At 40.9% G+C, this 25703-nt stretch overlaps 1 protein-coding gene across 1 annotated transcript in view; it reads right to left on the bottom strand.

Moving 5' to 3' along the window:
• MAN2A1 (mannosidase alpha class 2A member 1) overlaps positions 1 to 23384 on the bottom strand; it is a 134476-nt gene extending 111092 nt beyond the window's left edge. Inside the window, exons 1-2 of the mRNA XM_032206496.1 lie at positions 23250 to 23384; positions 10670 to 10930 (exon numbers count right to left, since the gene is read on the bottom strand). Coding sequence (XP_032062387.1) covers positions 10670 to 10930; positions 23250 to 23384 — 396 coding nt within the window. The remainder of the gene's footprint in view (positions 1 to 10669; positions 10931 to 23249) is intronic.
• Between the last annotated feature and the right edge of the window lie 2319 nt (positions 23385 to 25703).

Raw genomic sequence — 25703 nt, 5'->3', positions numbered from 1 at the left:
AGCAGAGTACAAATTTATTTAAACTGAGTAAATAATGTATTTATTTAAACATTAGTCTCAAAACAAAACTAGAACAGAACCTCAAGATGCCATGTTGTATCTTCCCAAACAGAACAAGCCAGCTATTTTAAGCTGTTGCTACAGCAATCTAGCAGGAAGTCTAAGAGCATAAAAAGTCTTTTCTTTCCCCCAGCACATAAATTACATGATATTTACAATCTCGTGGGAATGAAGAAAAAGAGCAAATGAACTATGATGGAAGATGTAGATTACATTTTCCTGTTTAAGAAACACCTTTAATCTCATAATGAAATTGTGGAAAGGAAGATCACCAAAACTGGAGTTACTCTAACACATTTTCTGTATGGATTTTGGTGCTTGAAAGTGTGCAAAAGCGTTTGGGCACAGAGTTTCCTGCCTTGAACAGAGGACATGTTCATACCTGATAAATACATGAAGTGAGATTACAAATTCAAATACAAACATAAGTTTCCTCTAGGAACAGCATATATCTCTAATGAAGGTGCAAGGTCAAGACTGAGTGGAAGAGCACCATAAGTGATAGTGTAAGAGTTGGAAAGCGAGTAGAAGATGTGAGGAAATGAATGAAGCAGAAATTGACTTTATTCTGTAGGGGTAACAAAACTTGGAGTTATTTATGAATTCTCCAAGCAGGTCAGAATCTCCTCTATTAATTAATCGAGGACATTGATTTCATGTCAAAGGCATAAGCTCTGGAAATGTGGGATCCACTGAAAACTATGAGAGCACACAATAGCATCAGACACTTGCAATGCCCAGTGAACATTCTGGGCATAAGCAATGCCCTGAAGAGAGAAAGGTAAAACTTTAAGTAACATAACCAACCAGGAAACTAGACAGAACATTTATAAGTTACCACATAAACACATTGCTTTGGTAACCACCTAAAAGGTCAATAATGTGCATGTAGTCATGTCAGGTCCTTCACTGGAAGCTGATATTTTCTGTATCAACACAGTGTTTGCGATTGCCAATGTAAACACGTCGCTGAATCACACTTATGGCTGTAGAAAGTGCAGCATTATAATGGTAGGTACAAATTGTTCTAAGACACACCAGGATAAGAGTTTTCAGTTTCTAAAAGCTTTGAATGTTGTGGTTTTGCACGGCAAGTATATGTATAAAGTGTTTACTAAAAGTCCCATTGCATGGGATACTTTTACATGATGATATAGTAACACAAGAATAAATCATTACTCATAACAGGTCAAAAACTTGATGTGTAACATAAAAGCTCTGTTATTAAGCAGTTTCTTCCACCTATCAGTGTTGAAACCAGTGACTAGCTACCCGAAGCCAACCTTCAGCAAATTTCTGTAAATAGATAAACTGGCTTCTATCAAATTAAGTTTTCTAGATTTTTCACTATTTCCTTTAGCTTTCAGGACATGGGCTTTTTAGAAATCTGTATCCCGCATTCTCAAAGCACAGATTAGATATATGTGTTTCTCATCTGTTTTATTTACACAGTTGGAACCCATAGTTGGTGCAACACCCAGCTTCTCTCCTTACTTATTTTATTCAGAGTATCTAGCAAAGGTATATATTTCAGAAGTTGTCTTCTAATATAAAGAAGAAAATAATATAATAATATAAAGAAGAAAAATGATCAGGCACACAGCCTTTGGAATTTTACATGTTCAGTAAAAGGTAGTCAGCTAGCCATTGAACCTGACCTCAACTTGGGAAAACAATCTAAACAAAAGGAAGGCATCTACTCAGGAAAAAATGTAATTTAAATACATTAAGCATAAAATTCAAAAGATTCTATATGCAGATAAATGCAAGCTGTAGAAAAATAATTTAAAAAGAAAATTCAATATGAGCAGGTTAAAATAAGGAGACAGGAATAAAATGGAATAAGCTCAATGTTAGGCATTTCTCAGACAACGTGACCATAAAAGACTTGATTAAGGTCTTCTCTAGAGGTCTCTTAACTCTTCTTTCTTTGTGATCTGATATACGCCTGAATCTCTCGGGCTCTATTTCAGGTAAAAGTACTACCTGTTCTATCTGCTTCTCAGAGTCTGTAGATAGAGTTGTCTGCTTGAAGGTACATAACTTCTGCATTCACTTAATCTGGTATCTGAGAAAACTGTTTTATTCTACAGACAGTAGTATCGTAGAACACTAAAGCCATAAGTCAGATACATGCTTCTGAACCTAGAATAAAGAATCATGCAACCAGCAGATGCATTCATTGCAAATTCCTAAAACGATGTATTTAAAGACATAAGTATGGGAACTGAAGGAAAAAAAAAAAAAAAAAAACCTCTTCAGAGCTATTCTCTCAAATTTCTTCTAAAATGTTCCCCCACAGAGGGAAAAAAAAAAAAAAAGCAACACTTAACTTATATAACCCTCTGCACAAAGCTCTTAAAGGCTAGCTTCACTGAAGAGTAAAGATGAATTTCATTAATGAGGCATCAGGAGCTTCACCATTCACAAAAAAAGGAGGCAGATCCTGCTTCCCATCCATTTCTGCCTCTTACCTGATGTCAGCTCTTATGCTCGTCTCATGTATCTCCTTGAATTAACTCAAATCATTACTCCAGGAAAATAATATTAAAAAATAATCCATAAAAAGGCTTCCATGGGGTTTACAAACTGAATTGCAACAGTTTGATAAGTGCAAGAGCTGAAACTGAACCAAATACATAGAAGTGGAGTGAAAGAAGGAAATGAGCCTTGCAGCTCGTCAATCAAAGCTATTTCAGTAGCAGATAGCAAGCAAGGGAGGGCACTGTAAAAGGAGATGTTTTTCACATGTTACTCTTGTGATTTAAATTGGATAGAGAAAGAAGGATGAGCTGCTAACAGTAGCAGGATTTAAATGCTGCAGACAATGGAGTGGAGGAGGAAAAGTGACTTCAAAGTTACTTTACACATTGTTAAACAAAAGTCAGACACATTTAAAACCACAGCTCCTGATTTCTCAAGCTGACCATGTTAGACACTGTATACTCCCCAGCTGCTTCAACTTAAACATAATTTCACTAAAAATGATATATGGAAAGAGGACTCAATAACTTTTTTTTAAACACCATCTCCAGAGTAGTATCTCAATGCAAAAAAAAAAGTGTGTGTGTGTGAGGGGGTGGGGTGGAGTAATGAAATACAAATGTACACCTGACAAACTTTCTTCAACAAACATTTGAATTCCACAAAAGCGGCCTACAGGAGTCACTTACTATATGAACATCATAAGAGTTAAAACATTCCAGTGGTGGCAGGTTTCTGTCCAGCCAGGTAACTTAAGAAAAAAAAATAGATCTGAAACAAACATCTGCCTGAAGAAATTAAAGTTTTGAGTTGAGTCGACCTTGGCTTGCTGCCAGATGCCAGCTTAAGTGCTCTCTCACCACCTTGCCCCTCTACAGGACAGCTGCCAAAATAAGATGAAAAGCTCTGGGGTCAAAATAAAGACAGGGAGATCACCTACCAGTTGCTATCACAGACAAAACAGATTTGACTTGGGGAACATTTTTTTAGTTTATTGCCATTTTAAATGGAGTTGGATGGAGAAAAAGACAAAATCTAAAGCAAAAATCAAAATCTAAACCTCCTCCACATCCCCCGTTCTTCCCATGTCCACCTTCACTCCTTCATTCCCAATGCTTTTAACTCCTCCCAAGAGGTGTGTGTGGGGGGGGGGGGGGTGAATGGCGGCTGTGCCCAGTGTGCTGCTCCTTCATCCTAGGGAGGGGTTCTTTCCACAATCCTTCATGAACTCCTCCAGAATGGGTTCCCTGTGGACCACAGGATCCACATGCTTCCACATCCTCCAAAGACTGCAGGAAAATACCTGCTCCTCCAGAGGCTCTCCCCCCTGTTTTAGCAGCTGGAGCACCTCCTCCCTTCCCTTCCTTTGTGATCTTGGTTTTCAAAGGGTTGTTTCTCACACATTTTTTTTCCTCATTCCTGTCTTTCACAGCTCCTGCACAGCACTTCGCCCTTTCTTAAACACACTCTCCCAGAGGCACCAGCAGCTTGGTGGAAGAGCTCCCTTGTGCCCTGCAGTGGAGCTGTTTTGCAGCTGGCTGGAATCCTCTGCACCACATAGCCCCTGGCCAACACCTGGGCACCTGTATACCCAGTACATTCCAACCTCACCTCTGTGAAACATATATTTAAGAACTCTTATTTAAATGAAAATCTTCAGATACTCTTCACAGACTTGGTTACATCTACAAATATAGACCTACAACAAAATCGTAGAGACATGATCACAACATTGACGAAGGTGGACAATACACAAACACAGTGAAACTCTACCCACTGTCCCTTCAGCAAATCACAAAACAGATTCCCCGCAAGTATTTCAGTCTTTGGCAATGTCCAGTCTGGGTTTTTCCCATTACCTCTCCCAGTCACTGTCCTTATCATGCCCCAGGTGGAGGACTGCAGTGCATTGACCTTGGCTGCATAGGCATCTGGTAGCCAACCAAGGACCACCCACCACAGGCCTTTAGCATAAGATATGAAGAAAAGCAAGCAGTGTTAGACTGGAATACAAGCCACCATAATGCTAGGATTAGCAGTGCCTCATCTGGGCCTACACTAAATATCCGAGCTGTATGAGATGATGTCACATCACAACTCTGCAGAAATTGCTTACACCTCTGAACATCATCGCTGTTCACACATGTGTACAGTGCTTCCAGACATGCATTCTGTATTGCTAGTTCAAGGAGGACAAGTAAGGTTATATGAATATTAGGTTAATACCATGTTTTCTTTCTATTCTAGAACTTTATTTTTGAAGAACTATAATTCTTCTATGAAATGAAACCTTTGCAGAAAGTCAAGTGTATACTCAGTAAATTTGCCAGTTACCTGTGAGTGACCTTAATACTGATAAACTCTTTCGACATTTCAGACATGAAGACAGATTTATTTAAAAAGCAACAATTCATGGAATTGTACACATTCCTGTGAGTTCTTATGGATCGAGCTTGAGTTCCACAAGTAAGCTTCTGCAGTCTGCAAGATACCAGTTTCTACAGTCCAAAAAATACGTAATTTTAAGGTAATACATGTTAAGTAAAAAGTGATCTCAATCCATGCTCACACGAGTTTTTGTGCAAGTTCTGGGAAATGCAACTCAGGAAACAGATCTTGCAGTTCTCTGAAATAAATGTCTCAATGACCCAACATGCCACCTAGGGAAGTTTGCTGCCTGTCAGAGTCCAGACCCAGGATGTGGTAGAGGGACTGCCATAGCTTGTCTGACCCTCTCACTGCTACTCCCTGTTTTTCCATAGGGGCAGCAATGATACTGCCAGGGGGAAAGCATACCCCATCAGAAGTGACTACAGAGTTCTGGGGGCAGCAGTGAAATGGGGGCCCAGAGGGTATTCTCTTCAATCCTACCACTAAGGGGAAAAGGTATGGGGAGGGTTCCAAACCCCCCTGTCATAGGCAGGGATGCCATTCTAATATAAATCTCTCTTCATTTAGTTTAAAATGGTTCGCCCTTGTCCTGTCATCTGTCCTAACAAAAAGTTGCACTCCATCTTTTTATAAACTCCCTTTAAGTATTGAAAAGATTAAATGTGGTCTCCCTGGAGCCTTTTCTTTTTCAGGATGGGCAGCCCCAGCTCTCTCCACCTTTCTTCATAGGAGAGGTGCTCCAGCCCTCTAATTATCTTTGTGGCCCTCCTCTGGACCCGCTCTGACAACTCCACATCCTTCTTGTGCTGGGGGCCCCGCACCTGGATGCAGCACTCCAGGTGGGGCCTCACAAGGACAGAGCAGAGGGGGACAGTCCCCTTCCTACACTTGCTGCCCACTCTGTTGATGCAGCCCAGGATGCAGTTGGCCTTCTGGGATGCAAGCACATACTGCTAACTCATGTCAAGCTTTTCATCCACCAGAACCCCCAGGTGTCTCTCTGCTGGGCTGCTCTCAATGAATTCTTCTCCCAGTCCACGCTCACATCTGGGATTGCTGACCTCACATGGTTCACATGGGCCCACTTCTCAAGCTTGTCCAGGTCCCTTTGGACGGAGTCCCTTCCTTTTGCTATATCATCTGCACCACTCTGCTTGGTATCATCAGCAAACTCGCTGAGGGTGCACTTGATCTCACTGTCTACATCACTGATAAAGACATTAAACAGCACCAGTCCCAAGACAGACCCCTGAGCAATACCACTTTGTCACCAGCCTCCACTAAGACAAAGAGACATTGACTACCACTCTCTGCATGCGACCTTCAAGCCAATTCCGTGTCCATCATTCAAATCCATGTCTCTCCAATTTGAAGATCAGGAGGATGTCATTCAGGACAGTGTCACAGGCCATACAGAAGTCCAAGTAGATGATATCAGTCAGTCTTCCCTTGTCAACTGATGCAGTGACTTCATCGTAGAAGACCATCAGATTGGTCAGGCACGATTTGCCCTTACTGAAGCCATGCTGGCTGTCTCAGATCATTTCCTGGTCTTGCATGTGCCTTGACATTGCTTTAAGTGGTGATGACAACAGGATTTTGGGTTCTGTGACCATCGAAGCCTATTTGCAGATCAACATCTGCTTGGGAGAGACAACTGGGAACGATGGATACAGGAGAAAGTTACCAGCAGCCCTATGAGAGAGTGACTGACAGGGTTGACAAGCAACAGGCCTGAAGTGAGACACAGCAGGATGGCTCCAGTGACAGGATTGTGGCAATGGAGGGACACAGGCTCTTGAGGAAAGATGGCCATGAAGACAGGGGGAAGAAAAAACCGCCTTCCTTAAAATACTAATACAGAATCTGTTGATGTATGGGCTGGATGATCAGACTGTAAGGTAGGTGGAAAACCAGCTGACCAGAAAGTGGTGATCAGTAGCACACAATCTAGTTAGAAGCTAGTAACTAGCAGTGTATCTCAGGGATCAGTGCTGGTCAGTGCTTGTTGCAAAGAAGACCAATGGTACTCCAAGCTGCATTAGGTAAACTATTGCCAGCAGGTCAAAGGAGGTGATCCTTCTCCTCTATTTGGTACTGGCAAGGCCAGGCCTGAAGTATTGTGTCTAGGTCTGGTCTTCCCAGTACAAGAGAGACATGGACACATTGGAGAGTCCAATGAGGGGCCAAAATGATGACAAAGACTGTAGCAACACTCCTACAAGGAAAGGTTGATAGAGGACAGACTCTTCATACCAGAGAAGAGAAGACTCAGGGATCTCATCAGTGTAAATAAATACTTGAAGCAACAATACAAAGAGGACAGTGTAAGGCTATTTTCAGTGGTACCCAGTGACAGGACAAGAGGCAATGAGCATACAGTGAAATACTAGGTTCCCTCTGAACAGTAGGTAACACTTCCTCTGTGAGCGTGATGGAGCACTGGCACAGATTGCCCAGAGAGGCTGTGCAATCTGCATCCTTGAGGTATTCATAAACTGCCTGGATGTGGTCTTGGGCAACCTGCTCTGGGTGGCCCTACTTGATCAGGGGATTGGACCAAATCATCTCTAGAGGTCCCTGCAAACCTCAGCCATTCTATGATTTTAATATTGATCAGCATTGGGTTAAAGAAAAAAGCCAGGAAGAAAGTAGGATTCAAAAACTTTCACTGGCATAAACCCAAGCCAAATTAGGCCAAACTCACTGCACTTATGCCAAAACATCCAGAAGACAGATGCCGTTTTCATCTTTCAGTGCAACAGCATCCACAGTTAGAATGGTCAAAGGCATTAATTAAAAGTTACCTCTTCACTTGACCAGGTTACATGACTGCAAACTAAGAACAAATTTGGAATACCTAGTCAGTAAGAAACACAATAAAAGACAAGTACTTCCTTGAGATATTTCAATTTCTTTTCTATTTATAAAATACTGATAAAATAAGAAAGGTCTTGGTAAAAACAGTCAACAAAATTAATAAAAGGATGCACCCTGACTTCACTATGGCTGCTTCAGAAGACAGTCATATTGTTCCAGGCTTTTCAGTTAAAGCATATGAAAACTTACCAATTGCATGTTTTGTTGTTGTTTTATTTTGTTTTTCTTCCCTAAATCAGTTTATTGCTTCTCTATACTGAGGGACTCAAACTGCTGAAGTAACACAAGTCTTGAGCAAGCACTTGCCTCAGTGAACACTGAACAGAATGAAACACGGTTCATGCCTCTTCAGGCCACCTTTTTTGTTGTTGTTAGAAGTGATTTACGCCTTGTTTTTAAACAGAGCAACATTGCGAAGTACAATGTTAGATGGTTCAGTAGTTGAAAGGGACAACAAGGACACACCTCACCATCAGTTACAAGACTCTCCAGCTCAGCATGATGGCTGTTGAGATTTCTATCTTCAAGCACAAATTCCAGACACATCTTGAACTACTGACATAAAAAAGTGTCAAGTCATAACAATATTTCATCCAGAGTTCTTCACTTTGTGAACTTAGTTCCATTCTCAGCCCTTTGAAAAAGTGTGCATTAGCCTTGCATTTAATCTGAATGACATCAATTCTCAATTCAATGTTATTTTGAGCAGTCAGCTCTATTACAGCATCCTTCCTACTTACACCATATGTAATGGTGTGCATCATTTCTTGTTTTACATTTCTTTTCCATGAGAAAACATCATTCAACTATCCTATCCAAGAATTTTTGGGCTCTCATGCTATTAGTAAATGGTTTTCTCCAACTTATGCACAGAAAATAAATCTCTTGGAGTAACAAGACCTGGTAATATTACTCACTGAAATGTTAGAGGTTTTTAATCCATATTTGAATCTATTCTTATAATGCTCTCTCTATTATGTATGACTAAAATGGATTTCCACAATTTATTCAGCGAAGCATCTTTTGCCTTCATTCTCATTATCCAAATATCAAGTCTCACCTATGTTCTCTTACTATTTTTTTTTAAGTTAATGCTTAGGAACACAGTTAACATAAGCTGTTTAAGTATTTAAAATATTAAAAAAAAACAATGTTCTTCAAATAATCTGCTCAGAATTTCTCAGTCTTTATAAAAATCTAGAAGAAAAAAATCAACTAAACTTGCAGAACACCTCAGGCTTGGTGAAGCTTTAAATAGTAAAGCTGGTATTCAGGTGTAACAACAGATTAGTTAACTTAGGCTAACTTATTATTACCAAAATTCTGCTAAAATCAAGGTCTTCGATTCTTGTAACTGAAATGTAGGTCAGACTCACAGGATGAGAAAAATCAGTATTAAAGTGACTTAAGGATGATGGCTGATAATCTGCTGAGTACAAGGTACTGATGCAGTGACATGAAGAATATTACAACCTTCCCAGCCTGGTAAGGCAAGGAAATGAAGTATGAGTACAGGAAGAGTAGGTACATTAAATGATAGCAAGTACACGTTCTGACATGCCACATATGTGATATGAAACACGCGAACAGTTTTAGTATATACTTTCCATTCACAACAGGTTAACAGGTCCAATAATTTAAGCCAAAACATTTCACCTGAAAATTCACATCAATTCACATTAGCTTATTTCTAATGTACCTTAAAAAAGTGCGTTGTTTAACATATTAACAGACTGTGTGAGGAATAACCTGTTAACAATCCAGTAACTTGAAAAGATGTAAAGGCCCACCTACTTCACTTTCCTGTACAGAAATTATAATATATAATACAAATACGAACAGTTAGATATTACTGCCTTTAAAAAACTGCTTCCTCTGTAAGAGACATATTAAGGTAGTGCCTATCCCTGAAGAGCTTAAAGGCATTATAAATGATAAATCGGAGGTTACAATTGTTCTGATGCATACTTATTCATCTCAAGTCCATGTCTTTCTCCTACAATAGAAATACTTGCATTTTCAGAATGAGAGAAAAAGCTGGTATTCAGAATTTAATCTTTGCTTTAGAGTAGCTGAATATTTATAGTACTCCCACAAGACTCCCCAAAACAGTACAGATCACAGACTTCACACAGTATTCATAGCACTCCTGAAACACTCCATTAAAACTGAATATATAAGAGTCAATGAACTCACAGGCATCACCAGAAAGCAAAATAAATTCAACTTGAAGCATTTGACTTTAAAAATTTCAACCAGTCCAGTTCATGCCAACCAGTTGACATAGTATATGTTCCTCCTTTCTGATCAAAGTGCCTATAAAAACTGGAGACACACTGGAATGCCGAAACACAAAAATGGTATTCCAAAGGGCAAACAATACTGGGTATTTTCTTAAATGATTACTTTTTAAGCATGGTTTGTCTTACCCTCAAGACCCATCTACACATGTAACCCTCAAGTGTAAAACCTGCTTATAAGTCTATATACTATTTCCACATTATTTTATATCAGCTTTAGAAGAATCTGGGAAAATAGACTCTCAAACTCTTTCCCCAGAGCTTCTGAGAGTACTGGACAATAAACAGTGGTTAATCTTAGGTTGTCTTCTCTTAATAACTTTAAAGCATTCTGATATGTTGGGTCATCTTAATCACATACTATTTCCTAGACAGCTTAGAAAAGGTAAAAGGAACTGTTTCATATCATTTTCCTTTAAACACAACAGGCACTTGAACAATTCTATTACATCTTAGATTAGGTGATTAGACCTAAGCTTTTACCAGTACTTGGGTATTTTGAGAATTATGAAAGGTAGTACTCCAGAAGAATAAAAGAAAAAAGATGTACTTACCTGTACATCTGAACTACGGCTTCCACTTTTTGAAGCAAACAAACAATCCTCAGAATCAACGGCAAGTGGAACAGAAGCAGAAGGAAAGAGCTCAGAAAGAGACCCTTGACTGAAGTTTATAGCCTCTGGATTTTTTTGACCATCCTTTACTGATTCACTCAGATTGATCACAGAATCTCGTATATTTGAAATAATTTCATTATTTTCTGCCAACAGGCGTTCAAGATGATCTATTTTTTCTTGCAATATTGAAAGTTGACCCTGTTAAAAAAAAAAAGTCGATTATTTTCTCAGACCCATTCTTGACAATCTTTTAAAATCAATTTCACAGTAGTATATCATCACACAGAATAAATAATCTTTATCCTATGTCTTACATAAAGACAAACCAAGAAATTGAACCAACATAAGAGACCTTCTCCTCTCAGAATAAGGGAAAACAGCAAAAGTGATAAAAAGATATTTTTTAAAAGTCACATTGTTTTAAATACTAATTATGCCAAATTCAAAATTTCCATGTCTATCAAACATCTTCAAAAAAATCTAATATTTTCATTTGCCATCATATTAGGACACAAAAGAGAAAGCTGTTTTATAGGAGGCAGTCCCATCATGATGGAATTAAAAGGATGTAAACATTTTAATACTTTACATGTACAAGGAAAAACTGTTTCAGTATATATTAAGTTTCTTATTTTCAGCAAAATTTGGAGAGAAATTAACAGAAGCTAATAAAAGATTCCTTAACATAGATTATTCCTATGAACAAGTGGTAACTGGACAAACATCAATATATTCCTTCACAAGACAATTCAAACTAATAGTAGTTTCATTTAGATCATGTTCAGTTGCTGAAGAACAGGATTCTAAAGATGATCCTAATGTATACCATGAAAGGAAGGACAGAAGATAATATCAACATGCACTGAAAGAAGTCAGCATATCTCCAAAGCAACTTGGAAAGAGAGGGGCAGGCAGACAGCACAAAACAATTCAAAGCATTTAATCACCATATTATACCGGCACCTGGAGGTAGCATAGGAGGGGAAAATGCCTGGAAATGCTCTCTGATGTACTAGCCACCCATTCCAAATGATTTGAGGTATGCTTTTTTCAAATATTAGTGTGTTAGCTTTTCCATACTCACAAAAGGCCAGATTATTTAAAATGTTTTTAAGGTTATTTCAGCTTAACAATAACTTCTTTCTTTCCTCAGGCAGATTTCAACTTAACAATAACAAAAGATAGAAAGTAACTGTGTGTTTGTTCTCCATTATTAAAGTCGTGGTCAGACCCCAAAATATACAACGTCTGATTAAGTTCTGTCAAAAAGCTTTCATTGTAATAAAACCCGCTGCAGATTTGGGTGTTCACATTTTACCCATTGCATTCATCACAAATAACACATATTCAGTAGACAATTATTCTGTGATCTATGCTTTTTAATGACAAGTTAAACTTTTCCCTGACACCAATGCTTTTCCTGTTTTTTCCCCTGACACCAAGTAATACAGAAAATTATTAGTAACAGCTTTGGTGCATGAGACTTTTTCCCCCTTTAGCAATCATTCACTTGAGGCCTTTTGCATTTTGCTTTTACGATACAATTTGCCTTCCTCAAATGCCAATTAATTCCAACTTCTGTAGTTAGGCTGTAGTTTGCAAAGGACTAAGCCTCCTTTGTAAATTGTAATGGGTACTTTCTTTTAAAACCTGTTCAAGAAGTCTGCAGGAATAAAAAACTTCTCTAAATATGAGATACCAATCAACCTCTTAGGATCTACTAGCCATTTCTGCAATTTCATCTTTATAGGAGTTGTTTATAATTCTATAGAAGATAAGGTGTAATATTTTACAGTTAGTAGGTTTGTCCCCTCCTTTTCTGTGCTGTGTAAAATGCTGACCCAGTGTTTTTCTTTGTTCTTATCTCAATACATCCTGAAAATAACAGGTTTTAAAATTCAACACACGTGAAACCTTTTTATTTCCCAAAAGACAAAAATATATTTTGACAATAGATCCAGAATAAGTTAATTGAGATGAAGGACCAAAATCTTAGAATCTAAACTGCTTAAAGACAAATACTAGAAACAGAATAACTGAAAACAGGAGATCAATATGCAGATGATAGGGCACTGGAAAGAAAAAAGTGTAGTCCCATGCCCCCTGGTGGCATAAAAGAAACAACCGAGACTAAAATCTTCCAAACGATACATTAAAAATGGTATGCACCCATTTTAATAAAATTAGTACTTTCACGTTCAAAAAGTACAAAAGAAAGGTCTCTCTGCTCACATAATAGCCTGTTATGCCACTCACTCTTAAAGTAAAATGCATAAAGTAATACTGATTGGGACTTTACAGGCTGCCCAACATAACCTCTGATCTTTAGATTCCTAAAAAACTAAAACATAGCTATCATGTACACCAGCTATTACCTGCTTCGCTGCACACAGCTCTAGTTCAAAGTTACCAAATGTGTAAGCACCTAAAATGCTGTTCACACCTACCCCACCAGTATATATTCTTCCTTTGAACTGTAAAATCAGAGAACTATTTAAAATTTCTCTTTCATGTATGTTCTAGAAATATTCTACCTACAAGAGAAGAATATTATATTGCTGAGCAATAGCCTGTCAACTACTTTGCAGTAGGTTACAAGACTGATCTGTTCTATGTTGTCTAGCTAAGTATTGTCTCTGTCCAAAAGTTACAAAAACACTGAATACGTGGTTAGACTGAACCTTCCATTGGCATATACTGCCAACTTCTGTCAGTCAGACACAAACTTACAAACTTGGAGGTCAAGTCACACTTCTCATATCTATTAGATGGACCATTCTTTTAATTTTTATTTTTTTTATAATTTAAACCTCAAAATATCTGCATTAAGTTCTACCATTTCACTGTGTATTCTGTGGTAAAATTCTTTTAAATTAAGTTCCCTGTTTCTTGTGTGCTGAGACAGTAGATTGCTTCCTGTTCATTTTCCAGTAAAAAATGTATACAGTTATGTAATTCCAGCAATAATTTATTTTTATGGTGGAGAGTTCAAGCCTACCTTGAACACTGAGCAGCAGTGATTTTTAGAATATTAGGCACAGAACTTTGGAGACAGATATTCTGTTAGCTGGAGATAGAAATCTTACCAGAATTCCCACTGTAGAAACTAACAAAGGATGCTAATTAAGACTACCTGCTTTCTTTTTTTTGAAAGACTAGGAGATGCATCATGTTTCTTATGAAGATTTTAAACTGGACATGTACCAACTCAGCTTGAAAGCAAAATATCAAATAAAAAGCTACAGGTAAAAATACGCAACTATGGCCTCATGCTGCAAACTAACTATCAGGCAACGAAGTTTTTGTAGACACTAAAAAAAATATTTTAAGTTTCCGTTGTGCAACACACCAGCTATTAGAATTAAATTTCAGAAACAACTGTGTCTCAAACTAGAAATGGATCCCAGCTTTCACTCAATATAAATACAGTGAAAGCAGTGTCAGGAATCCATTCTCAGATTTAAAAATGGTTCAAGTATCAGAAAGTACTTTTTTTTTTTTTTTTCAGTCCTCACTCCTTACTCATTTTAAGTAGGCAGGAGTAAGACGGTGCTAAGAATGTAGCATTCAATAGTAAAATTTCTTTAAAATTCAAAGATGAACACGGAAAATGTTCAAGAACAAAACAAAATTTAGTTTCAACACTGTTAGAGGAAAATAGCTGATTCACACTGCCCCTTACTGATTGCCAGTAATGGGTGTTGATTTACTATTAAAACAACTCAGAAACATACCAGAGAACCTGACGGGTCTAATCAAAAATGAAACACACAGGACATCTTTTCATTACTAAAATCATCAGTATTTGTTCTAAATTAAGTTTGAAAATTTTCCATACAATTGGAAGTGGGTGTTGTTATATTTTTAAATCCAAGCAGAGATGTATCAATTTTACCTTAAGCAATTCTGCCTGAAACGTTGTAATCTACATGGCTTTGTGAATACTGGATAGCAAAATAAGAGGTATGCTTTCTGGATAAGTCCAAATAGACTGAGGCTCAGTCCAAATGTAGACCATTAAAAGGATGCTCTGTGAATCTATGTACTTGTTTGGAATAAGGAAATGCAATGTAAAATTACAGGAATCACCTAACTTACACAATCAGTCTACTAGTTTTTATTAACTTTGGTATAAACTTCTTTCTTTCATCTCTCTCCATCTTCACGTACTGGTAAGGTTGTGCAAATAAAGATTTGATTAAGAAGAAAGGGAACCCAGCTCTCGCTCCACAACAACAGGTATTAGTGCATGAAGTGGAAAGTACCAACAAATCCAAATTGTATCCTGGAAGTAGGTACAGCTGCACTAGTAAAATAATGGCATCACACAAGTAGTGCATCTCTTTGCCATCCCCATGGTTACACAGGGTTGGACTGAAACAACTGAACCTTCCCAAGTGAGGACAGACCAGACCAGCTCATTCTCCACCCGTTTGGAACAAAAAACATCCATACCTGCTAGCTGCACTGAGCAACCTGCTGTTACCACCACACAATATAGCTACATAAACAGTTCCCTATGCTTCAGTCTTAACCCTTCAGTGGTTTTCAAGCCCCAAACATCCCAGAATGGCCTCTGCTTCCCCACTGCCCTCTGTTTTGTCCTTGTCTATTTGCATTTGGTACTGCTCTGATACATTGCAAGGACTCACTCCAGAAAGGAGTATTGGTACCCGGCACAAGTAAGCAACTCCAGTAACACAAGGAAAAATAAAGTTGCTTTATTCTGGGCAAGGCAGAGCAGCTTCTATCTAAGCACTGCAGAAAAGGGTATTGCAACTTTCATTTCCTCAGTGAATGCTCACTCACTCCTTCTTTAAATACAAGACCTTTCAAACAGGCAGCTGCTGACCATTTCAAAGAAAAAGAAAGGTAGCTCAAATAATTTAAGCGGGAGTATGACAGGCCCATGAATGAGGAATTCTCACAGAAACTGGCAGACAGAGGACAAATCCACATGAGAGACTTCTGAGGTTAGGTCAGCTAGAAATTATTATTATTATGTATCCAGAGAGTGAGCCAGCAACCACCAAGCGCTTGGTTCAAAACCAGCCAGAGCCCATTCTCCTTCTCACCCACACGAACAAGCCGGAGACCACAAAAGAGCTGGCAGAGTCCTGTTGAAGAGGCTCTGGTGCACAAACGAGCAGTGGTGAAGACAGCAGTGTACCACAGCGAACAGGGTTCTCCTGGGGATGTGGAATTCAAGTCCGGATCATTGCCTATACAGGTTCACAACACTGAGCATTTAAGAAACTTCACGTGTCCTTTTCTGATGGCACTGAATTCGCAGTCATCCTAATCACTTCCTGTATCAGATTCTTATACCTGGAAGTAATTATTGATATCTTCACAAATCATGTACTAACTTGACTAAAATCTTGATACAAGCCTCTGACCAGATGCAGCATACCAAGATGGTAAGACCAGAAAATATTCTCAGTTCACTGTGCAATCTGAGCACTGTACAGTGAACAGAGCACACTAAATGTAGAATTTGAATGGTCATGTCCTCTACAGAAAAAAAGCAAGCAGGTAGAAGTTAAAAATACAGCACGATGTTGCATCAAAGCTTAATATTTGAACACACTGACTGTTTCAGCGTGTATTCACCTTGTGAGGTAGGACACAATGAAAAACCAAGCATACAGTACAACAGTTAAAAGCACAAGTCAAGGTTCAAAGCCTTTATTAAGCTAAGCAGAAGGTTTCTGTGCATTTTTAATCATGAAAATTACATAAATAACCTTTTTAAGGATTTCCTGCCTTTAAAGTACCATTCAAAACAAGCTCACTTTGTGAAGACACTAGCATTCACCTGAATTAACTGAACTACAAAACACAAGTCTACTCTCTCAAATGTAATAGTTGTTCTAGTCCAAAGACAAAGTAACCTAAAAAAAAAAAAAGGTTTTCAGGAACTGATAGACTTTAAAATCCTTTTAACAAGTGTCATGATAAGAAATAAGCATTCTACATACTATTACTCTAGATTTAAGTTTCATGTAACTTACGGAGATAGAAAAAAGATGTTGTTAAGGCCTAATTTGACACCATTATCACTGAGCTGAAGGCTGGGAGAAAGAAGGGGGAGATGGAGACAAATCTAGAAGCATTCCCTATATTAAGTCAGTTATCTGAAGGATGTTCACTACTTCTCAGGCTGGTAAGTTTTAGGTTCATTTCCCTTTTGGTTCCCTTCCTAACCCTGTACTGAATATTTATTTCTGTAGTTAAAATGGCTATCAGTACAAAACTGAAATGCAGTTTACATGGCATCTGAGTACAGGCATTTTAATTATTTTTATTTGAACAAGTCAAAACTTAAAATAACAAAATCATGTAGCAGGCAGAAATAAAGGTCAAGCTAAGAGCAAACAAGGAAATGCTCTCTCTCCATTTAGTTTATGCAGTTTAAGCTGGGCATTGACCGTAAGTAGCAGAAAGGAGTTCTGCTTTATGGGAGGTGTTACTGCTCTTCTGAAGAATATATTTTGTTCAACATTTTTCACTAGATTTAAAGACTAATTGAAAGAAGCTATTAGATTCTGCCCGACTGCTGTTTAGCCAGAACTTCACTCAAAACATACAAGAAACAAAGACAAACACACTCTGGAACATCAGGAAGTACAAGGTGTTTTTTTTATTTTTTGTACTTTAGTACAAAACTAGTTACTGACCTATAATTACATTTACTATGAGAACCCCTCCTCCTTTACAATGCACCAGAAGCTCAAAAGAAAAAATAAATTTTATTTTTATTTTTTTTTTTATACTCAAGAACATTCCTGTGACGCTCAAAGTCTTTCAGATAGTGATTGCTGTTAATCAGGCTTTGTTTGTTTGTTTTAAGTAAGCAAGTTTCAAATCCAGGAAAATGGTAATTCCTTCTGTAACTATTCTGATTCAACATTCAATCTTCTCCAACACGAAACTCCTAAGAATGCTACTAGAAGTCACTGCACTCACAATTACTCAGTGCTCAGACAACTTAAACTACGTACAACCTTAATTACTACTACTTACATTTCAGAGTGATAAAAACATTTCCTGATCATACAGTTTCCTATACTGCTACATACAGCAGTGCTTGAGCTTGTTATACAACATAGGCCAGAAATGTACCCACAAAAATAAACCCGCAAGAACATGAAGCAACAAAAGGCGTGTATTTATAGTTCAGGTAAGCCACTGATTTCACCTACTTCACTACAGCAATGTACCTAACAAAACCATAGCTGGGAAGTGTATTTCTGGTGTATCAGGAGTTATTTCAAAAGCAGAAAGCGTGAGGACTTGCTGTGACACTGGAGGGAGACAAGATTTATTCTGCACAGAATTGGGGCACACCAAATGTCAGGCATGAGCTGATTCGCCGCAGCTGCAGCCACCCAAAGGAGACAGAGGGTTATGTGACGGAAGGTAAGGCTTCCTCAAAGTAGGGGAGCTTTTACTTTGGAGTACTTTTGAGGTAAATCTCAAAAGATGCCTTTGTTCAGTGCACAGACTCATAGAACTGCTGATGTTTCTGATGTGTTTGGCCCTAACATCCTACTGTTACTGCTCCACCCTACCATGATTCATATTTTGGCCAGGTGATACTAATTCCAAACTATTGGCAAGTACAGATGAAACAGCACTGCACACTGCAACAACCACTGCTTGTGCCATTTACAAAGTATGTGATGGATGCCTTGAAAACATGAAGCCAGCAGAGAAGCATTAGCAGAACCACCAACAGCCAGGCCTTAATGTTTTGCGGGAAGGACACAGGAAATAGAAATAACAGCCAGCTGCTTTTACAGGAACTGTATTTGATTGTCTCTGTTCGATACGAGGCAGCTACAGGGCCTGTAAAGGCAGTTCAAACACATGAGAAGATCAGAGTAAGTTTCAAATAATGATGGTCAAAGGCACGAGGGTAGGAGGGGTGAAGGATCTTATTCAAAACAAAAAAATATATATAAAAAATTGGAAAACCCTAAGGATCGAAGTTGCTGTATGCTTGTGCTTTCCTTCTAATAAAATTTAAGGGAAACGCCAAAGATACCAGAAGAGCAATCCCTTGGTCCCATTCCAGTTACCAAGCAGAACCATGGCAGACCTGAGTTTCAAAAACTTATTTCCAGAAACAGCCTTGCACACCATGGGGATACGTCCCATAAAAGCCAAAGCAAGCTGCGTGAAAGTGGTTAGCAGAAAAAGCTCAGTTCCAGAGCATTGCCTATCAGGTAACAACAGAGGACGCTGTGTTGCTCTTCTGTTTTGCCTTGCTCAGGCATAAAATGCACCAGAAATGAATTTTCGTGTGAAGACGACACAAAGGCTATATATTTCTGATGCAAAATATTCTTACCCAAAAATAAATCCTCCACTTAATTTAAAATACATTGGATTTTTAATGTTTTTCTTTGTCTTACGCCTTAGCATGCATGGCACACTCTTGAATGAAGCAAAATTTAGAATCAGAAGAAATACTCCACCAGCCTGTGTAAATGAACAGCTTTTATGGATTTGTTCAAACTCAAGGTAAAGTTAGTTGATAAAATATGCTGTGTTAGCCTAATGTTTGTTTTTTTCTGTTTGGACCCAAAATACCAAATAGATTAATACGTGCTTATCTGTATTTGGTTTTCATCTGTATACAGTAACACTGGTTCTTCAAGTGAAGTTCCTTATGGACTTACTCCACTTCAGACTCAATTTGAATGAAGCTTTCATTTAGCTGTATCAGTTTAGTCCAAGGACCACTTGTACTTGACACTCAGTGCACAGGAGACAGCACAGGACTCACCACTTCAAATCTCCATCCACCACACAGCCAAAAGATTTCTCAAACAATTCTGTTATTGCAGACGGAAAGAATATCCTCCACCACTCTTCAGCAAATTCCACCAGAAGACTTATACTATAATCTGTAGTGAGGGTTGATATGTTAATAATCAAAAAAATGCATCTAAGGCTCCTGCACCTTAAGCTTGCCTCTGCACAATGCTGCAAGGCTGTTCCTCTTGTGAGACAGGACACTATGACACATGGTATCTTGACATGTGTTCTGAGACAGGAAACATCTTATTCTGACACAGGATGCTAGGTTATGCAGACCAGCTACACAGCTCGTTCTTCTCACTTTCAGTACCCTTCATTAGTCTTCTCAAACTCAAATGATACCTGGAACATTTTCCTCTCCATTCACAGATACAGAAGTTTTAAGACAGCCATACCGTACTGAAGTACAGTTCAGTTTCCCTAGCAGCTTATCAATTTACTTATCTAAAGGAACAGGAGGAAAGAAAGGGGAGTAGTGTATTTTAAATCTCAACCAGCAACATTTCTGCTATTACTCCCAAGAGTTTTTAAAACAAAAGTAACCACTGTAGTAACACTGCCTACACTGAGAAGGGTGAAATAAAGTACACAGCAACGCTTGAAACTTCTAGAGCAGGTCATCGTCAACTGCTGATGAGCCCTCTGAGGAGACTCTGCGCCAAATGCTGTTTCAGAGCGTTCATGGGAAGCAGTTGTGATAACAGCTTTGGAAATCCACCCCGGAGTCATGCTGAAGGAATACAAAGCAAAATAGCAAGGGAGAGGCAGGGAAGAAGGTCTATGGAAAAGTATCAGAGTCCACGGTACACTGCAGCAGACAGAAATCCTACAGTGACTACAAATAAGGTCTGAGAGAAAGAAAGTGCTTGTGATATGGCCATCTTCAGAATAATATATTGCTGACAACCAGGCAGGGTCCATGAAGTTACACACAGGATTTAGAGAGGAGAGGCAAATAAGGCAATCTCCATAGGTTGTACCTAATCTTCCCCAAATTAACGGGGATTTCAGTTCTGTGGCAGCATGCAGATCTTCATATATGATTTAAATGCACCATCAGTGATGACAAGGCTATAAATCACTTCATTAGCTCAGGCTCTATTACGGCTGCCATGATGTCACCTCACTACAGAGTGCAGGCAATGAGAACTTTACAAGAGACCACTGATGCCAACTTTTGCAAATTCAACACTTAAAAAGACAAGATATTACCAGTACCTCCAAAGTCAGACCAGAGATTCTCTTTAAGACAGCGCTGAAAAGCATTTACAAGCACCTGGATAGAGATTATGTAAAGGCTACTGCTTAGGGGCATTCACACTCCCTGAGAGATCTTCTCCAAAAATTACTTCTGCAAGACATTCATTCCTGTTGGCACCCTTGAACAACTACCTAAACTCTCAAACTAGAAAGCCAGCTCAGGAAGGGTAACTCTTGACTACAGATAATGGCAGATAAATCTGAAAAAAGGACAGGTTCACAAGCCTCAGCCTGATGTACACGACCCTGAGATCATGCAACGAGAAGGCATATGGAAGAAATAGCAGAAGTGAAAGTTGAGCAGCAAATCCCCATCCTGCATTTTACTACTGGTATTACACACGATTCTCTCAGTGAATACAGACCAACAGGCACTACCAGCTAAAAAAAAAATCCAACTCCATTCCTGGCAGAAATTAAAGTAAAGCCTAGATAGACAAATGCTGATGAGCTACACAGGAAGCTGCTTCCAGAAGAACCCACTCCTCCTCTCTGAGGCTACTGTATACCACAGAGCTCGGGGAGAGCAAGCTAATCAGTACACAACTTCCAGGATATGCAAGGTGAAGGATGCTCCTACCAGAGCTGCACAGAGAAACAGCAAAGTTGAAAAATTAGCACACTGTCAGATCAGAAAGAAGTAAGAAGTGAAGCTATCTGAAAATCTGTGGGGAAAAAATAATAAAAAAAAAAAATCTCAGCTCCTCCTTCCAAGCAGTAAGAAAAACTGACCTTTCTCATCGTGAAAGAAAATGTCTTCTTAAATCCACGGACACACAATATCCTGCTGCCAGAGCTTTTCGCAAACAAAAGCAGCTTGAAGTTTTTACATCTGTGGCTGGTTTCACTTACAGTACATTGAGTTCCAACAACACCTCACTGACATGATTTTTTGTAAGCTAAGATAGCATTTTCCTTTCCAATATTGTCGGTGGCTTCTCTTCCCCTCTTCATCTTTCATATTGACTTTACACTGACGCATTATATGGCTTGAAAACATTTGCTAGGTTCCAGAGGTTTCCCAATTTAAAAAAAGTGAAAAATTCCTATTCAGAACCCTACAGACAGCAAAAAGGAAATGACAAAGTCACATTGGCTTCACCTGTAACTTCTTCGAAGGATAAAGCAGCAAGAAGAAAAAGGGCAATTTTTCCACCCAAAGGAAGGACTGAAACAGTGCTAAGTAGTGAGAGTGAGCAGCCTCGAATGAATTTAGGTATGGAAAAGGCAGAAAGAGTAAATGCTGGCGGAATGTTCTAGGAGTCCGAGGGGAGGAAGGAGGAGGTGAGGAGAGATGCTTGGCTCCTTACGTTGTATAAAGAAGAGATGTTACAGCAGACTGAGGCACCAGACCTTTCTCTCGTAAGAGAGAAAGCATTACGCTGTAGGACACTGACAGAAATTTCAACTGCAAGACACTGACAGTGGAAAAGCAAACACATCTAATACATCTTCCAGGTTTCAGTATTTCAAAGCAAATCCTGACATTAAATAAAAATAAATTTAAAAAAAGGCCACCTATGTACCAGCTGCCCTGTCCTATTCTTTATCTGGATTAAACTCAACTGGCGAGATAAAAGCACATGAGGTGCTCTGCTAATATAAGATACTGACCATACCACCAAAGCAGCACTTGTACTAGCTTTTACAAGTATGACACTCAGTATTACTCTCCTGCCGGAGCTGTATATTGAACAGATGCAGCCGCAGTAGTCCAGCCTTGTCTCGCTTTCTTCAGAGCTTCTTTCGTATTCTCTTAGTTCCTGAAACAGCTAGCGGCTGACCTCTGAACTGTAACTCGAAGAAACAAAGGCAGAACTGATCCCTGCTCCTTCCATACACTTCAGCCAAGGTTTTTTTTTTTTTTTTTTTTTTTGCCGTGGCCAGAAATAAAGTGGTGCCAAGTATTATCTTTGCGTTAAAGAAAAAAAAAAAAAAAAAAAAAAAAAAAAAAAAAAAAACACGGTTCTATCGGAAAAAAAATAATAATAATAATAATTTTACTTTCTCGGTGAGCGATCTGAGGTTTTTAAATTGCCCTGACACCCCTCCGCCGCACTAACACCCCGTCCCTTTGTTTTCCTGCCGTCAGGAGGGGTGCATTCAGCGCAGGCACCGGCTGCGCCGCCCGGCTCCCCACACTTTGCGTTTTGCCCCACGAGGCGCAGCAGCGTGCGGCACAGCCCGGGGCACACCGCACCGCCCCGCACCGCCCCGCACCGCGATCGCTGCCCCCCCCCCCAAACCCCGCTGCTTCCCCCAGCCCCAACCCCGCTGCTGCGGCTGCGGGCGGCCCGGGACACGCGGCGGGGCCGGGGCAGCGCCTCCCAGAGGCCGCCCCCGTGCCCCGGCGGCGAAGGGGGGGGGGGGGGGGGAGGAGGAAGCGCTGGGCGGCGGCGCCCCCCCGGCGGTGCCGTGCGGCGCTCACCTTGGGGAAGGTGCCCTCCCGCCGCGGGCTCTTGGGGTGGTCGAAGTGCCCGCGGTCCAGCATCAGGTAGAGCGAGAAGATGACCACGCAGAACACCGCGCTGCCGAACACCGTGAACTGGCGGCTCAGCTTCATCGCCGCCGCCTCCTCCTCCTCCTCCTCCTCCTCCTCCTTCCTCCTCCTCCTCCTCCTCTTCCTCGCTGCCCCCCCGCGCCCCGCGGGGAAAGTTCCGAGCCGGCGCCGGGCGGCGGCACCGCGGCGCCGCGGGGGCTCCTCCGGCGGGGCAGCGCCGAGCCCGCTCCCAGCGCCCGCGGCCGAGCCGGGAGCCGCCGGCAGCCGCGGATCGGGCGGGCGGGCAGCGAGCGGGGAACTGGCGGCGGCGGCAGCAGCGCCGCGGGGCCGACCGAGCGCCGCCGCTGCTCCGCTTCCCGTCCTCCTCCTCCTGCGGCCGCCCCGCTCCCGCTCCTCCTCCTCCTCCTCCTCCTCCTCCTCCGCCCCGCGGCCCGAGCGCTGCCGCCGGCGCCCGCAGCAGCCCCCGCCCGCCGCCCGCCGCCGCCGGAGCCTCACGCTCCGCCCCCGCCCCCGCCCCCGCGCGGGTGGGCGGCGCCTGCGGCGGTGTCAGCGCCGCGCCCCCCCCCCCCGCCCCGCGCGGCGGCCGTTGGGCGGCGGGGAACGGCTGCCCCCGCGGGCAGCCCCGCCGTGAGGCGGGCGTGTGGCGGTTGGCTCCTTCCCTTCCCTCCTTCCCTCCACGCAGTTCTGGCAGATGTCAATGGTGCTGTGGGGATACGGGGTGCTGCTGAGGGCTGCCCGAGTGCTAAAAGCGTGTTTTTTTTTACCATGTTTTAGCCGCACATAACGCACCGCGGGCAGCTTGTGCTGGGGAGCTCTGACGCCCCTGCGATTTGAAGTCCGAAAATTGGCGTTAGCACCACGGCTCGGCTTTTCCCTTCTCATTAAAATCCCCCCCCCCCCAAAGTTCCTAAAACTGTAGCACCAACACATTTTTGGCCAGCAGAGTTCAGTAGACTTTTGAAGGAGCCAGGAAATTTAAACCTGTGCTAAGTTCGTCCATATTTAGAGCCTGCTCCAGGATCTCACAGAACCTACTTCAGGGATCGATAATGCGTAACTTCTAACCCCCTTCCTCCCACTAGGCAAAAAAATAAAAAAAATAAAGTGTTAGCTTCTGGACGTGAAAGGCCTTACAGGACTCCTGCAGTCACTGGATATGGATGTTATCAGCTACCATGGTGGGAACTGCTGACAGCAGAGAAACTGTGCACTTTTGTGCATATTGACTGAGTTTAAGTTTAGAAAGACCGATTTTAATCAGGGGGTGAGAAACGGAGGATGAAGAGTGAAGCTGAGCGCTGGTGACAATACAGGGGAAGGACAAAAATGGGGCAGGAACAGAAAGGGGCCGACAGCAGGGAAAAAAGAGGAGTAAGAGACAAAGCAGCTCAGAGGCAAAAATGACGGTGGAAAGGCACAACAGACGGAAGATGCAGGTGGATCTCCTACAGAACTGAAATAAAACCCGGGAGTTTTGAAGCCTGATGCTGTCTGCTGTTCAGCAAAAAGCTGTAAACGCATGGACCTTACCTGTTCACATTTGCTCCATCCCCCCCTCTAGCGGCAGATGCAGACAGAAAATAAAAAATGTTACTTTTCCCATTTGTTACTTTGTTAGTGGAGTTCAGATACCTTCCTCAACCAAAAATCCAGCTTTGCAGTGATCTCTGTAAGATGCCATTTCCAAATCTCTTTTTCCTAAGAGGGAAATTGTGTTTAAATCTGCAGTAAGCTAACAGTAAGATTTCAAAAAATAGCATCAGGATCTGCAATATGTATTATTAGTGTTCACTCCAAAGCCTTTGCTCATCTTTTACATGATCAGACAGATAGCATTTTTCTCTCTTTTTTTTTTTTTTTTTTTTTTTTTTTTGTGTGTGTGTGTGTGTGTGTGTGTGTAGTTGATTCTTTGAGCAGGGTGCCTAGAGGGAAAGACAGAATTGTGAACAAACCAGTGATCTGTAGACCTTCTGTTTCCCTTGTTGGAAAAGCCAGAAGCAGTTTGATGAATGAGACAAGAGTACTGCAGAGACAATAATGGTCAGGTGGCTGAGAGAACTGAAGTGCCGCAGACAGTCAGACACTGTTCTCATCTCCGTTAAAGGGCTTCTTGCTGATACTGTGTCACACAAACCAGTGTATCCACAGAAAGCTGGTAGGGGTTCTTTACCTACCGGGTTCCTTCCCAAGATGTCGGCGATCTAACCTGCAGAAGTACGCAGAAGCCATATTTGCAGCTGAGGCCAATGAAAGCTATGAACTTGGTCTTTTCCTCACAAATGGTCTTTTACAGCTAAAAATAGTACTGTATAAACTATGATTTCTTCAAACACCACTAGAATGTAAGGAAATTAACAGCTGCATTGCCACTTCACTGTTTCA

Source organism: Aythya fuligula, chromosome Z (assembly GCF_009819795.1).
Source record: "Aythya fuligula isolate bAytFul2 chromosome Z, bAytFul2.pri, whole genome shotgun sequence".
NCBI lineage: Eukaryota > Metazoa > Chordata > Aves > Anseriformes > Anatidae > Aythya > Aythya fuligula.
The sequence above is the reverse complement of the archived record's forward strand: the minus strand, read 5'-3'. Positions and strand labels throughout refer to the sequence as shown.